The sequence below is a fragment of the Hydra vulgaris genome, chromosome 14 (assembly GCF_038396675.1).
Source record: "Hydra vulgaris chromosome 14, alternate assembly HydraT2T_AEP".
Taxonomy (NCBI): Eukaryota; Metazoa; Cnidaria; class Hydrozoa; order Anthoathecata; family Hydridae; genus Hydra; species Hydra vulgaris.
Window position 1 is genome coordinate 20,180,001 of NC_088933.1, and position 17,573 is coordinate 20,197,573.

The window sequence follows — 17,573 nt, forward strand, 5'->3', positions numbered from 1 at the left end:
TATATATATATATATATATATATATATATATATATATATATATATATATATATATATATATATATATTTATATATATATATATATATTTATATATATGTATATATGTATATATTTATATATATGTATATATGTATATATATATATATATATATATATATATATATATATATATATATATATATATATACATATTCAGTAACTACATCGACTGACAAACAGCCTGATTTGCAGCGGAGTGGTGCTACACTCTCAGGTTTGGTATGGGGCAGCAATCTTTTCTTTCATTATTTTTTCGTTTTTTCTTCTTTTTCTAAAAATTCATATTTAATTTATGTAACAAAAATGCGGTACAAATTTGTTACATAAATATAGTAGATATGGCTTTCTACAACTTCATTAAAAATTTCTAATTTTAGGTAGACAAAATTGTCTTATTATTTATCTAATTATTTTTTGAATCTTCATTAAGTAAAATGCATACACCATCTTGTGGATCAATTATATAAGGCCTGTCTTTAAATTTTACGGTGGAAAATGGTTTCTAAAGTGATTAGTCCACAAACAGAGAAACATCATACGAAAAGACATTTGTAACTTGGCTTTTCAATCTGTTTTCGAGTCAGTGTGTTGAAATGATATCTAATCTGTTCTACTTTCATTTCTAAACAATTTTTGCTGAAAAACAATTTTTGCTGAAAACAATTTTTGCTGAAAACCTACAGAATTTATCATTTTTATCAGTTATGAATTGAACATAGGTAAAAGAAATTTTACCCATGTTCAATTCAAAACTATTTTGCTTGAAAACAGGGGACTGAAGCAGAAAGGAATTGCCGAAAAACTTAATGTTTCTATGAATCTGATGAAGAAAAATTTTCAGGCATTAAAACAGACTCTTCCAGAGTTGGAAAGTGTGGTTGAAAGTGGTCCACTACACCAAAACTTGACCGAAAGATACAAAGTATGGCCCAAAAGAACAGAAGAACCTCCTGTTGGAAAATTGTGATGGAATTAGCTGATAAAGGTATACTTTTAAGCCGTCAGATTGTGAACAACCGCCTTTTAAAAATTGAACTGAAGGCACAGTGACGGAAATCCAGGTTGGAAAGTCGAAGGAATAAAAATATGAGTGAGCCCAGGAGCATGAAACTTGGGTAGAAGAAAATTGGGGCAAGGTAAGGATACAGACATTTTACCGTCATGATTTTGACTGAAATGTAAAACTATGCACGTTATGATTTTAAATATGAGAATACCACAAGTTTCGAATACTTAAATTTTGTTTAAAGGGTCACTTCTCTTTCAGGTGGTCTTTTCTAACTTCGTAATTGCAGTCTTAGATGACTGAACCCAGAAAGTTCAAAGAAAGTCAGGAAAAGTTTAAACCTGACTGCTTAAAGAAGACTGTAAAATTTCTAATAAAGATCAAGGTCTGAGGAGCCATATCTGTGTACAGCACAAGTTGACTGCACATAGTTAAGGAAACAATGGACCAGAACAAGTACATCAAAGTGCTAGAAAGTCGTCTAGAATAGTGCCCAATGCCACTCTGGAAAAATATCAAAAGTGTGGTTTGAAAAAAATCTATAAAATTACTTAAATGTCCTGGTAACTTTCCAGACATGAGTCCAATTGAGACCTTATGGAAACAACTGAAAAATGAATTCCACACTGTACCCATTACAACAAAACCGAAACTGATTGATTTTGGTGTGGTTTCAAATAAATAAAACAAAAGTATTATATTTTGAAAAATCCATAATAATTTCAGCAATATATATATATATATATATATATATATATATATATATATATATATATATATATATATATATATATATATATATATATATATATATATATATATATTCCTATACTTTACGGCTAAGAAAACGTGTTTGCGGTAAAAAATGGCTCATTGCTTGTTTCTGGTTTTAAAACTGACAAAATTAAGGTCAGATTATGTCAAAACGCATTAATTTGATTGCAGGAAGCAATTACACCACAAAACCACAAATTAAAAAGCTAGAATGTTTTTAAAAACATTCTGAATGTTTTTATTTTATTTTTTAACTGTAAAACATGCGCAGAGTATTTCTACATCTTATAGCCTGACTCGCAACGGAGTGCTGCTACATTGACTGACAAATAGCCTGACTCGTAACGGAGTGTTGCTACATCGACTGAGGGTTTGATTTGGGCAGGCAGTCTATCAAATAATTATAAGAAAAATTTTTTTTTTTTTTTCCGGTCTTTAAAAAAAACATAAAACTGACATTTTATGATAAAAACTTTAAGATGATCATGCAAGAGTATATATATATATATATATATATATATATAAATATATATATATATATATATATATATATATATATATATATATATATATATATATATATATATATATATATATATATATATTCTATATATATGATCCTTCTGATGAGCCTTACTGATGGCGAAACAACTTGAAGAAGACAACTAAAAATTAGATAAGTGTTTTTACTAATTTAAATACACACACACACACACACACAGATATATATATATATATATATATATATATATATATATATATATATATATATATATATATATATATATATATATATATATATCATAGATCATCCAGGTCATATTTCAAAAATCCAGAAAACTGTTTGGATAAAATATCCAAAAAAAAATCCGGAATATGTTTTCCCTTATTTTCCTTTAAATTTTGCTTTTAGCTGAGTCATTTTTAATTTTTTTTCAAACTTTTCATAATTTTTCTGAGTGATGAGTAAAAAAGCTTAAAAAACAAATATTTTACAAAAATATATACTTAAACTTGCATGTATCGAAAATATTTTGGATATCCAAAAAAACTAAAAGTTGAAAAATATATCCAGAATTCCGGAAATATCTGGAAAAAGATAATCCCTGATATATATATATATATATATATATATATATATATATATATATATATATATATATATATATATATATATATATATATATATATATATAAAAGAAAAAAACCCATTAATTCACCTAATTCATGAAAAAAAGTCAAAAATTAAAAACCAACTTTAAACAAATTTAAGGAGTCTATATAACAGAATGAAAATTAGTATGCAATAAATAGACATTGATTTATTTAATATAGAATTTTCTTAATTAAAAAACTAACAAACCTTGACATTCATTATACTCTGTAGTAATAAAAAATTGTGGATCACAGAAACAATTATATGATCCAATGGTATTGGTACAATTTTCATTAGGAGCACAAGGACTTTGAAGACACTCATCAAGATCTACCAAAAAAATTGTAAATATTTATTTTTTTCTTCAAATAATTTAAAAAAATTGGTATAAATTTAAAATTTTTAATAAAATCACAACTTTTTTTCACATTTATAATTATGATTTTATTAGTATTATTTGAAATGAATAAATAAAGTTTAAAACAATTTGTTTTATTTTTAATATAGCTTTCGTGTTTATTATTTATTGCTGGTTTTAATGCACTAGACATTCTTTTGTAAAATGGTATACAATAAAATAAATTACCGATACATCCAGTGCCATTTACAGGTCCCTTTGCAGATAAATATTGAGTACCTAACATATAACCATTGCCAGTATAGCCTCGTGGACATGTACATGTAAAACAACCAACTTCATTAAAACATGTTGCACTTACAGACGTACTATTGTAACATCCAATAGTAATACATTCATTTTCGTCTAATAATAAAAATAAATATATAAAATGTTTTATTTAAATATTATGTAAACATTTATTATAATAGAAATATTAAAAATATCAATGTTATATAATATAGCATAGTTTGACATATATTTTATAATTTAAACATATTATAGTATGTAATTTTAAATAGCATGTTTGAACATTTATTTCATATTTTAAACATATTCATGTTAAAAACAAATGTGAAAATGCATAACAATAAGTAAAAAAATAAATAACGTCGGGAATAGTGCAAATCCGCGTAACTAGCATTGGCTACTATAGTTGGATATTAATAATTTTAACAACAAATATCTATTGTTGACATTACAAAAAACATGAATAATACTCTTTATACTAAAATGAAACCAAAATCTGTTGAAATAAAAAAAAATTAAATTTTAAACTTTTCCAGTAAAAAAAATGTACTGTAGATACGTGGTATTATCCAATGCTAGTTACGCGGTTTTGCACTATCCCTGACGATATATAAAATTCTTATTATTTAATGTAGCAATTTTTTTAAATTCACTCTATATGTTGACATATGTTGCAGGCTATATGTCAAATACATTATTTAAAATTAATGCATTCAAGAAAAAGAGAGTTGGTGGGACTAAATGTACATGTATATATGAAGAGTTAGTGTGTAGGGAAAGTACATATATCCACTGAAGAGTCGGTATGTAGAGAAGGGGCATCCGCTGAAGAGTTAGTGTGTAGAGAAAATACATCCACTGCTTAGTTAGTGTGTAGTGCATCTACTGAAGTGGATTAGTGGAAAGTGCATTCACTGTTGAGTTAATGTGTAGAGAAAGTGCATCTACTGAAGAGTTAGTGTGTAGGGAAAGTGCATGACCTATGATTAGGATATATTAGAAAAAATTTTTTTTTTTGCAGCTAAAAATATAGGAGAAATTTTTATAAATAGCAATTCGACTAAACTATGAAATTAAAAGTTTGTCTGCATTTGCATTATAAGTCCAGCCCCTTTTTTTTTTTACTTAATTTGTTAATTTTAAATTTATTTACTTTCTTATAAACTTTTTCTATTATCTTCTTTATCTTATTCACATCATTACAAATATAATATAATACAGTATTGTTAATATAATATAATATAAATAATATAATGTTATTAGCACACTTTTATGGTTACTACTACAAAAAATTAAACAAAACAACAACAACAACAACAACAACAACAACAACAACAGAATAGACACATTTTGTATCAAAGCTATTAACTTTAAAGTTGAGGTAATAAAAATATATTTGATAATATATAAAATTATAAATAATTATATAAAATTATAAATAAGTAAACTGCAGTGACTGTAGTCAGAGAAGGAGTATTGCTTAAATTTATAATGATAAAAAGAAACCACTGATTAGCCTAAACAAATTATTTTCAGAAGATCTGATGGTAACCTCCATTGGGGTCACAACCTACAGGTTGGGAGCTGCTGATCTAGTGTATGCACAAAAAATTTCAATATGATTATATTAATTAAATCTTACCGAGACAACCATAATGATGTTCAGTTATATTTGCAACATACCCCGGGTTGCACCTGCAATCAAAAAATCCATCAAGATTAATGCAATTTCCATTATCCAGATCACAATCTGATGTACCAGTATAACATTCATCAATATCTATGAAAAAATATTTTTTTAAAGTTTATTTGAAATTTTTATCAATTTTATTCATAAAGAATCTATTAAAAAAGTATACAAAAGATCAAAATCATTTCACAAAGTATTTGGGTCAGACATAAAATACTCAAAGTGTTCACATGAAATACTAAATGCTTTACTTATATAAATATATAAATACTTCAGCTTTATTCCATCAAATGAAAGCTGATGTGGATGGCCAGATATACAACCTCGAAGGCCAAAAGCCGAATTTTCTAGGCCCTCAAAAATATTTTTCAAAATTTTTAGAAGATTTTTTATTGTTGTAATAATCAATAATCAAGTTTAAGTAATTTCTTTCAAGACATCCTAGTTTTTGAAAATGGTTTCACCATACATTCTAATTTTTTCATGAACTTTCCAGTGTTTTATTGATAAAGAAAATAATTGTAAATATGTTTAACAAAAACAAAATAATTTCTAGACAAACATCAGCTCTTGAAGATACAATTTTAAAGTTTAAAGAATGATCAGCACAAAAGAATATTTTGTAAGTCTGTTTTATTCTTATGCTTGCATTCCTTTATATTTTCCTGATTTATTAGAAATACTATCCTACAATTGAGATCTGCAATCTGAGATGTAGGCTAAAATATCGTCTTAAAATATGAGTTTCAATTTTTATGAATTTCAAAACAGGTCTCAGATTGTTGTAGTTCAATAAACTGGATATTAGAATATTTTCCTAAACCAATGTGACCAATGTGTTGTGACTTCTTCGGATTAAGCTATAAAGACTTTCTGTGATTCGCAGAATTTTAATGGCTTTTCAATAAAAAAACTGTATTTTTCCAGTCTTTTAATTTGGCTGTAGCAAAACAAAAACTAGAAATCATCAGAACTTTACATACAAATAAAAAAAAGTTTTTTTTGCTGGGGAGTAACTATCAACGGCTGTAACTTTAACCATTTTGTCTTTGGCATATGAAAAACAATTTTGAACAAAAGTAATTGTAGTCCTTGTAAAGCTATTTCTATTCTTGAAAATTTCGGCATATTTGCTGAATATTTTTTAATATTTGTGAAATCCAAAATAAAATAAAGATTTTAGAAAGTATTGCCCATAAGCCATGTCATTATTTCTGTTGATACACTGTTTAATGAAATTGAACAGTGTATCAACAAAAAAATTCTGAACATTTGTGACCAAAACCTGAACATTTGAGACCAAATTTCTGAGCAGTTCAAAAGTTATTGCAGTTTGAAGTTTCATATGTTGAATTTGTCATTTTTCAAATTTTCCATGTTTTCACTTACATGCACTTATGAAAATTGTTTGAAATAAGGTTAAATAAAAAAAAAATTATTTGAAAATAATTGCTGAATATTTATAAAAAGCAAATAGCACATCAATTTTTATACATTTAATAAAAAAATGGAGCTTTTAACATGCCTATAACACACTTTCCCATTACTCAAAACTACCCTGAGGGTATTCAATAACCCAAATTCTGAACTTTTGAGCATCAATTCTTTGGTTGATCTAGGCTTATTTAAAAATTAAAAAGTATTAAATTCTTAGAGAGAAAATCATGTTGTATCCACTAGAAAGATGGTTGAATTCATTTTAAAACTAAGCCAAAATTATTAAAATTTCACTCAATCATTCTCAAAAACTCATGTCTCAAAACCTAACCTGCTTTGAAAACAATGAAATTTATGCTAACTTTGACAAGTAAAAAGTCAATACGCCAACAAACTATAAAAGTTTAGTTTTTTGAAAATGGTTTCAATAAACTTTAAAAATACTTTCAATAAACTAAAAGACTTGGTGGTTGATTCTAGAACTTTTAATTCAAAAAAGATTTTTGACAGAAAAATCAAACAAACAATAAAAACACTATGGAAACTATAATAAAAAACAAAGAGTTCATTTTACATAACATTTGTTTATCGCTTCTGTAATGGCTATGCTAAAACAAAATTTCCCTATGTCCTTACTTAGAAATATCAAAAATCTTGTGTGTTATACCTGACTTCAGTTCAGGATGTGGCTAATAGAAACTTTTATTTGAATCATAAAGTTGATTAAAACACCATAATCAAGTTATATTCCTAACAGAGTGTTTTGGTGGTTTTCATAACTCTTTACAAACAGAACAAATGCCCCAACATTAACATTATTTAGTGGTTCGACATTGGTTAAAAACATAGTGCCATTTGCAAATACGTCTTTGACTGGATTCTGCTGTTATGTCCTCAACAACTTCAACCTGTTCAAATTTTATAAAAAAAAGAAGCCTTTCCAGTATTATTCAGACATTCTGCTTAGTAAAAAAAAGTTTACTGTCCACTCAGGTGTTCAATGACCTAAATAACTTAGAACTTTCTTTATCTTTCATTGTTCTCATTTTAAAGATTTTTCTGATGTTGCTTTACCTCCAGTTTCTTCTTTAACTATGAACTCTTTATATAAGAAATCTTTCTGCTTAGTTGCAAATCTTATATGTTTACGGACAGTTATAGTCATACTGTATTATCAATGTTGCACTTAAATTTAAATTTGCTTTCCATAACTATCATTTTAGTATAAATTCCCTTAACAGATTTGAAGAAAGACCATCAAACAAGATTTGAAGTTTAGACAAACAAGCAAATCAGCATGATGTAATAAAATTAAATCCATTGATGCATGTTTGTTCTGTAGACATTTTCTATATTTGGAGTATCTGAAGTTGACCTCCGAATATGGAGATCAACTTCAGTATCAAAAAAACATATGATATGATGACTCACTGCAGTAGACAAAAGAAATCTATTTTGTTTCTTTTGGTTTCTATAGGCACTAAAGTTTTCCCCACCTTCAAATGGTACACTTAGTACCCAGTTCTAGTTAGTTCCCACTTTCAAATAGTTTTTTCTCTGTTAAAATGTTCAAATGGTTTTATCTCTGTTAAACTAGAAGCGAATTGTAATCCTGAATACGGAACATTTTTCCCTTTACCACCATTAAAGTATTGTAATAATGTCATTCCATTATCAATGTATGAAACTAAACGGATTGAACGAATACTCGTTATCTTGCTATCAATGAGTTGAACGACTTGATGAACATCAATAACTGAAGGTTTAACTTGTCAATTTCAACCACTGATACTTTTAAATCTTTTAAACTTCCAAAAAACAAAATACCTTTCTTGGTATCCTGTGTTGACATACAGTTATTCCTAGCACTAACATATGTATTAATGTACCTCATGGCAACAGCACTTTTGCAACCACATTAGTCTTTAGCTTTTTGTGACTAATTGCCTTTCACTATGCAAATGTAGAACAACGTTTCAGTAAATGAGGTGAATAACAAACTAAAAATAAAGTAGTTAATAATCTATAAGACCAGAAATAAGTGGATAAAAAATCAAACATGCATTGCTTTCTCTAAATGCCTTTTTATGTCATTTATTGAGCATGTATCTGTGGAGGCTTTAGTAACATATTTTTTTACAGAAATAAACCCATTTATACCTTCGTATGCTGTTCTCTAGTTTATTCTTGTTTTATCAGATTATTCTCTTTAAAAAAATTTTCCAAAGCTATTAATCTAATAAAACAGATTGATTTATAAATCTATAATAGATGCTATAAGAGTTTATGATATTCCACCTAGCAAAATGTTGCAAAAATGTAGGTGTTGATGACCATTGGTTAAAGTAATTTTGCTTGTCTCATATGCTTTATCTGGAATAAGTCCTGATGAAAAAATGTAATTTAGGAAGTGTTTTGAAAGAACTAGATCCATCTTTTGAAGTGTTAACTTGTTTTATTAAATGTAAGAGGTCTTAAGTCTTTTCTTTGCATCCTGACTAAATCAATTGTTTATCTTAACAAAAAATGGCTTCTAATAAATTTTTTTTCATACATTAAAAAAGTAATAATTTTGTGCTGTTGAATTCAAAAACCTTACTTGCTACATTTAAAAATTTCAATGAGATATTCTTTTGAATAATTTAATAGTGGTAATGGTATTGCTGATAAAATAAGTACTTTTTGGCTGTACATTTGAGTATTTTGATAAGCTTCATATTGCAAGATCTGGAATAACTGATAATCGCTATATTGAGTCTTCCATAATCTCTAAAAATTGACCTCTATGACCTGGTGTTACATTCTCAGAATAGATTTTTTTTTTAAAGCTTTCTACGACTTCATTGAGCTTTCTTTTTTGGTAGTTGATTATAGAAGTTGATGTCAGAATGAGATCAACTTTCAACTACAATCAACAATTCACTATATATTGTGCAATTCAAAAATTGACAGGAACATATATAAAAACAACATATAGAAAACTATGAAAAAAACTTGAATAAACTTTTAAAGAGCACAAACCAAAAAGAAACAGAGATGGTAGCAAAAAATGTCAAATAGGGTTATGGAGCTGAGTATAAAAGTATGCTCGAGCTATGAGACCTAAAGTCATAGGTTTCTGGAAAAGATCTGAGCTGGAGCCATTAACCAATTGCTGTCTCTTAGGCTCCCTTCAACTTAAATTTTTAATTTAATTTATCAATAGTGTAGTTGCTTCTGTCAATTGGAATCTAAAATTACACAGCTACACCTATTTTGTTTGTTTTTGATAAATAATGCTAATATTAAATAAAAATTTTAGTTGTTCTTAATTTGTATGTAATTTAAACATTTTAAAGATATTAAGGGAATTGCAGCAAGAAACTCGAGAAGCAAATCTATGAGTTCAAAAAAGGTAAAAGCTGGAAAAAGAGTCAAAGACGCAAGTTAATAAAACTTGAAGTCTGAGTTGAAGGTATACTTTATCAGGCTTCCTATGCCTAATTTCAAACTGCTTATACTATTGTTGTCAAAATAATTATACTAAACAAACATGAAGCCATTAAAACTAGTTAATTAAATTGTTCAGAAGCTAACAACTTGCTCTTATTTTATATATATATATATATATATATATATATATATATATATATATATATATATATATATATATATATATATATATATATATATATATATATAATCAGGCTTTTTCAGAGGTTTGGAGAGGCCTGGGCCTATTATAAATTGGAGGCCCCAAAAGGAAGATTTGCGTAAAATTTGCGCAACTCTTCCTTTTGCAAGGAAGAGTTGCGCAAATTTTACGCAAATCTTCCTTTTTTTAAAATGCAAATTTTTAAAAAAAGGAAGATTTGCGTAAAATTTTCCTTTTTTTAAAATGCAAATTTTTAAAATGCAACGCAAGTTAATGCAAAGCCATTTAAGTCTTCAGATAGATCGGGACCAAATAAATGTGTAACTTTCAGAATAATTGCAATTATTTAGACAGACCGTCACTCACAGATTTGGCGCTTTTTGTGCATTTATCAAGCCAACTAGCCAAGAAATGTGCTAGTCTACTTTTAGTATTACAAGTTTCTTGTGCTAGTCTACTACGACTAGTACAAGAAACTTGTAATACTAAAAGTAGAGTGTTGCACTGTACAAGTGGAGTGTTACACTGTTACTTTATTGTATACGACTAGAACAAGAAACTTGTAATACTAAAAGCGGAGCGTTACACTGCACGAGTGGAGTGTTACGCTGTTACTTTATTGTGAATGTTACAATTCAAATTTCACAAATGTATGATTCCTACATAAATAATTATTCATTTATTTTTATTTATTGGTTTTTTTCAATAGGAAATTATTTGCAAATCACTATAAATGAATAACTAAATTATGGTCACATTTTGAAAATGAAATTTAAAGAAATTCAATAAATGTATATAAAACAGAATGAATTAGTTTTATTTAATTTTCACAAATACTTTTCTCTCTTTTTGTTGTGAAAATGCAGCAATTATATTTGAAAAACCCAGTTTTCATGCAATATCATAATTTATATTCAATATAGAAAGTCCATTCAACCGCTCCTGCCCCATAGTTGAACGATGATAAGTTTTTACCTGCTTTAAAACATTAAATGTGCATTCACCCGAAGCCGTCAATGCAGGCAAACTAATAAAAATGTGTAATGCAATTGGAATGTTTGGAAGGACACCTAAAAAAGACCAAGTCCAAGAATTCCTTCCAGCAACTTTTCTGCTGTGCAGTCTAGTTTAAAATTAACACCACAGATTCTTTTAAGAAATAAAACCTCATTTTCAAGTTCTTGTAAGATTTCTTTGTCATATTTGTGCTGAAAATGTTGAGAAGCCAATACAAGATCTTTGTCATTCAAATTTTTAAACTGCCATAGAAATCCAAAAAGTTTAGAAACTTCTTGTAACGACTGAAATCATCACGTGAGGCCAGAATGAATCGAGTTAATGATGACAAAATATACATTGATTTTAAAATACAGCTCAGCATCATCTTGACTTGGCAAATGACAATTAGTTAAAAACTCACATGAAACACCAATATTTCTTGCAACCTTTGAATCTCCTTACATAGATTTTCAATCTTATCCTTTTCAACATCAAGAGTAGCATGGCGTGCTTCAATGATTAGATATGTCTGATGAATCATTGTGAGTAGCTTCATCCAGATAGACGACATCAAAATGCAATCAAATTTGGAAATATACCTTTAAATAGCATTGAGTTCCATTTTAGCATGGGCTGTTAAATGTAGCACCCCAAGCTCATTTAAAGCACTTTTTATTGAATTTAAATGTTGTGCAACTAGTTTAACACCATCAATCCATGCTAACCATCTTATTTCGGACATTTCATGCTAAAACAGGAAGATGTTGTTTTAGAATTTCCCACCTTTGTGGACTGCTACTGAATAAATTGTACATTTCCTGAATTGTTCCGAAATATGTTACTGCTTCTTTGGATGATTCAACTCAATCAACACCAACTAAATTTAATGTGTGATTTCTGCAGCTAGAAAACACACAGTTTGGATTTTGTTCTAACAAAACCGCTTGCACACTGTTATACTCTCCAGCCATATTAGCACAGTTGTTGTAAGCTTGACTTATGCAGGCTTCGAAATCCAGCTTCAAAGTTTTCAATATTTCTAGTGTTCGAGCAACAATTTTTCTTTTAGTTTTTTTTTGAAAAATTTTCAAATAAAATAAATCTTTCTTCAACTAAAAAGTTTGAATTGTCTAAAATTTTAACATAACAAACTAAGAAGTTCGATAATACCTAAAAAATTCCCATTCGCTCGATCACCTATTTGTTGATTTGAACTAAAAAGTGTTAATCCACGTTCAGAAAGAAATAACATCTAGAATACATTGGAATAATTTATTCCAATTTTCAATTTTAGCCTTAAGTTCAGATAAAAGTAAATTATCAACTGAAGTTTCACATAATGCTGCTCTACAAGCAGATTTCCATACAACATAGTTTTCTTTATGTAAATTGAATTTTTGTGTGACAGTATGCGATCTTTCAATCTTCTCCAACCTCTACTAATGCTCCATCCTGCAGAACCAGAGAAAAATGACACATTTGCCACATTTTTGTTCAAAAGAAAACAAGGTACACAATAAAAAGATTGTTTTTCAATACTCCAGCACAACCAGTCTCTTTTGCATGTTTCTCCATTTGCAAGAGTTTTGTTTAATAAACAATAGGGAAATGCATAATGATTAGAGCCTTGAACAATATTATTTGGAATTTTAAAGCAAGTAATCTTAAGAAAAGACTTCACTTGACTAGAATTGTTCTTGTTGATAATCCCAATGTCAATAAAATTGACCGGATTATCTTGATGAGTTTGATCTGTTGTCTCTGGTTCCATATCTTGAATATTATTTGCACTTTCACCTTCCTGTAATGAGATTTCGAGTTCAACCTGGTTTACAATATTTAAATTTTCTGCTGGTTGTTGTTCCGAATTTGGGTCTTCTGCAATTGGAACAACTTCATTTTCAATATTACTACTGTCACTCACACTTTAAGATTGGTTTGCTGGTTCAATATGAACTGTATTTTGTGATTTTTTGAAAAAAAGGAATATAATTTCTTCGAATTTGTGCATGCTTCTTCAGCCAACTCTTTTCTCTGCCGCCTTTTACTTGCACCATCAAATTTTCTCTTCATTTTAATGTTACCTGAAAATATTGAATTTTGCAAACATAATAAATTTATACATCTACAAAACTTATTCAAATTTATATATTAAATTATGTTTAAAAAATTATTTACCAGAACAAAAAAATATTACTTTTCTCAAAATTACAAAATGTAACATACAAAGGTTAACGTACAAAACATAACGTACAAAAGCGCAATATATCAGTTTATAAAGAAAAGTACCTTGTCATCAAAAAAGACTCATCAGAAATCTTTATTGATGAAACAGATTGTTAAATGAAAAAAATTTTTGTTAAGTGATTTTCTAATACTTTATAATTGCTCTGTTCTTTTAAGAACATTGAGCACTCTATTTTGTAGAATATATTTTAAATTTGTTTATATATATATATATATATATATATATATATATATATATATATATATATATATATATATATATATATATATATGTATATTGTAATGTTAGCATTGTGAAACTAGCCAAACAAGTGCTGTGACTTGCAGTGTATGCTGAGCTAGGGCATTAACCTAGCTAAAGTGACTTAAAATGTAGAGCTAGGCTGTTGAACTAGCCTACTATTTCCATGTTTTTATTATTCTTAATTTTTTAAAAGTCTTTTAAAAATAAACTGTAAAATAATGTTTGCATTTTAAGATTATTTTTTTTTTCCATTTTTTTTAAATTTAGGTATTGGAAAACTGTAGTTGGCAGTGTAGAGTTTAGTTTGGACTGTAGCAGACTTGTACTTGGTTTATCTTCTTGAGGTGCCTGCAGTTATAACTGATTTTTAAAAGAACTTCTTTTGTTTTGTAGTCTTTTTAAATTGTTAACTTAAATCCAAAACTAAAAGGGAGCAGAATTAAAAAAATTATATATACATAAATTTGTATTTTATCATATATTTCAGATAATATATCAAGTTTAATTATTATCCATGATTTGTTTATACTAATATGTTTGTAATAACTTGTATTATAGATTGCTTATTGCTAGTAATAGATATTAATGCATTTATAAAATATAGTGAAGATTTTAGAAAGTTAAAAAGAAAATCACAAAAATTTAAAAAATTTAATAACTTAGTCATAGCTACAACTGGTGTATGTACTAGTACATAGCTACAACTGGTGTGTGTATGTATGTACATACACATTGTTTTTATGGCCTAATCAATCTGTCAATGTTATGCACACTCAAACCCCCAGTGGTAATAAACGCACTTTTAAATGCCTGTAAAAAAAAAAAATATTTATAAATTAAAAAAAGTAAAAAAAAGTTATTGGATGTTTTTTTATTTTTTGGCCTTTTTTTAAGGGTCACTTTAGAGTAACCACTAGAGTTATATACTTTGCATATAACTCTATTGGTTCCTCTACCCTGTTCTTTAGGAAGAACTAAATAAATAAAAAAATAAATTGATTTATTTAAAAACTAAATAATATATATGCACAAGTGAACCCAGTGGTGGATCTAGGACTTTGTCCTTGGGGGTAATCAAAAAACAGCAAAAGATTTGACTAAAAAAGGTCCACAATACAATAAAAAGATGAGGAAAACCTTATTGGCAGTCCAAGACCATTTTTCTATAACGTTTTAAAAAAGATAGATGAACTTTTTACGATATCAATAAACTGGGAGCTATGAAGACAGACAGAGAAGTGGACATCCTCAGACTGCCAACACTCCAGCTAACTGGAATAAGATCTTGGGTCGAATCAAAAGAAACCCACGAACATAGAAGAACTCAACAAGAAAAATGGCCAAAGCTGTTGGAATTTCTGAAGGATCAGTCCAAAATATTCTGAAAGGAGCTGGATTAAAAGCCAGGAAACATTTTACAGCTCAATTATTTGCAGAAGAGATGAAACAAAAACGTTTGAACCGATGCAGGAAGCTTCTGAAACATTTTGGTGCTGGGCGACACTGAAAAATTCTGTTATCTGGTGAGAAATGGTTCAATGTTGAGCAAGCTCATAACAATCAAAATGACAGAAGTTGGTCTAAGGAACCCCTGCCACTCGAAAAAATAATCATTTCCCATCAACACAAGCCACAGCAAGTGATGGTCTGGGCAGGAATCACCCACAATGGTTGGTGCTGAATATCGACCGATGCTTGAAGAAAAACTTTTGCCTTGGACCCAGCAGCATTTTGGAGATGAAGAATGGATGTTTCAACAGGACGGTGCACCCTCTCACAAGGCTATACAGACTCAAACTTGGCTGGAAGAGAACTTTCCCGATTTTATCAAAGTTGAAATTAGCTCTCAGAGACAGATTGGAGAATGGCCGTCAAACTCACCAGACTTGAACCTGTTGGCCTACTCGCTTTGGAGTATTCTAGAGACCAAAGCTTGCATGAAACCCCATCGATCGATTAAAGAGTTAAAAAAAGACCTGATTAAAGCCTGGAAAGAAACCCCAATGGAAACAATTGCTAAGGCTGTGGATGGTTTTCTTAAGAGGTTAAAAAAGTGCATCCAGGTAGAGGGAGGAGAACATGTAAATAACTATGTCTGACAAACTGTGTACATACATTCATAACCTGTGCACATACATTCATAACCTGTTTTGCAAATGAAATATACTGTGTTTTGTAAATGAAATACTGTGTTTTGCAAAATGGTCCCGAACTTTTTATGCACCCTGTAACATTTATTTAAAAAATTATTTATATACATATAAAGCGTTAGCAAACTATTTTATAGCATTTAAAAAATAGCATTCTATTATATAATTAAATAACAAAAAAGAACAGTAAAGTTTCTATTGTTCTGTTTTTAAAAACTTTCTAACAACTAAAAACAAAACAAAAAAAATTTATAGATTTCATTTTAATATTAATTTCAGTTTGAATTTGTAGTATAATTTATTTATGTGATTTAACCATTTTAGGGGTTAAAATGTTAATATAAAAGTATTTACATTTTAACAATTGAAGTTGTCACACATTTTTTTAAATACAAGATATGAAGAAAAACATACTTTTTTAAAGAAAAATAACTGAAATAGTTTTTTATGAATTAGTTTCTCATTTAGAAAACAAAAATGTGTTTAATAATATTTTAAATGACATATATTTATTACTATTTTAAATGACATTTTATTCTATCAGCTGCAATGACCACCACTGACCACCAATGAACACCAGGGTAAAGAGCAATTTAGCAGACTATTTTGTCAAAAGAATTAAAATTGTAACAATACAGGACCATGCTGTATTTCTGATGAAATCTAATGTTGGCAGCATCAGATTTCATCAGAACATATGAATGTCTGTCTACAGATGTACATAATTTAGTTAACAAAGGTAGGGTTAAATAGGCTAAAGAAAATTGAGACAGATTGAAGCCAATAAATGAGTTTATAATACTTCTTGGTCATCAAAACATTGCTTTGAGAGGTTATTGCGATGATGGACTTATCATTAAATTAAATGAAAACTCTTCAATAATTAATTTAATTGCTTTGATTTTAATTGAGCGCTGGGGACAATATTTTAAAAAACCACTTAAATAACTGTAATTCTAAAGCAACGTACATAAGTAAAAGTATTCAAAATGAAATAAATGAACTATGTGCTAAACAAGTTCATGACTTAATTAAAACAAGAATTTTGAAAGGAAAATTTTATAGCATTATATTTGATGAAGCAACCTATACCTATACCCATCATAGTTCTTGATTGATAGTCATACTTAAATATATTGATGTTAATAACTGTGAAAAAAATTTCACAGTTATTAAAAACAAAAAAGATTTTATTGGTTTTGTAAACTGACATACTGAAAATTATTCTGATTTTACTTATGAACCTGTATTAACTGGAGAATTGCTAGCAAACACAGTTGCAAACAAATTGACAAAATTTGATCTTAATTTAAAGGATTGTATTGGTATAGGTACTGATGGATGCAGCCTTATATTAGTTGAAAACAACGGAGCTGTCACGAAATTATAGAAGATCCTACCAAACGCAATAAAAAATCCATGTTACAACCATGCTTTAAACTTAACGACTTCTAAATGCTTGTCTGTGTTAGCTGTAAAAAATACAATTAACACAATGAAAGAAGTAATATCATTTGTGAACTTTTTACGCACCCTGTAATAATTAGCTG

At 28.2% G+C, this 17,573-nt stretch overlaps 1 protein-coding gene across 1 annotated transcript in view; it reads right to left on the reverse strand.

Annotated features, from left to right (window-relative positions):
* Positions 1–17,573, reverse strand: part of LOC124819229 (latent-transforming growth factor beta-binding protein 2) — a 72,979-nt gene that overhangs the window by 7,458 nt on the left and 47,948 nt on the right. The window contains exons 9-11 of the mRNA XM_065818540.1: positions 5,265–5,402; positions 3,563–3,739; positions 3,184–3,306 (exon numbers count right to left, since the gene is read on the reverse strand). Coding sequence (XP_065674612.1) covers positions 3,184–3,306; positions 3,563–3,739; positions 5,265–5,402 — 438 coding nt within the window. The remainder of the gene's footprint in view (positions 1–3,183; positions 3,307–3,562; positions 3,740–5,264; positions 5,403–17,573) is intronic.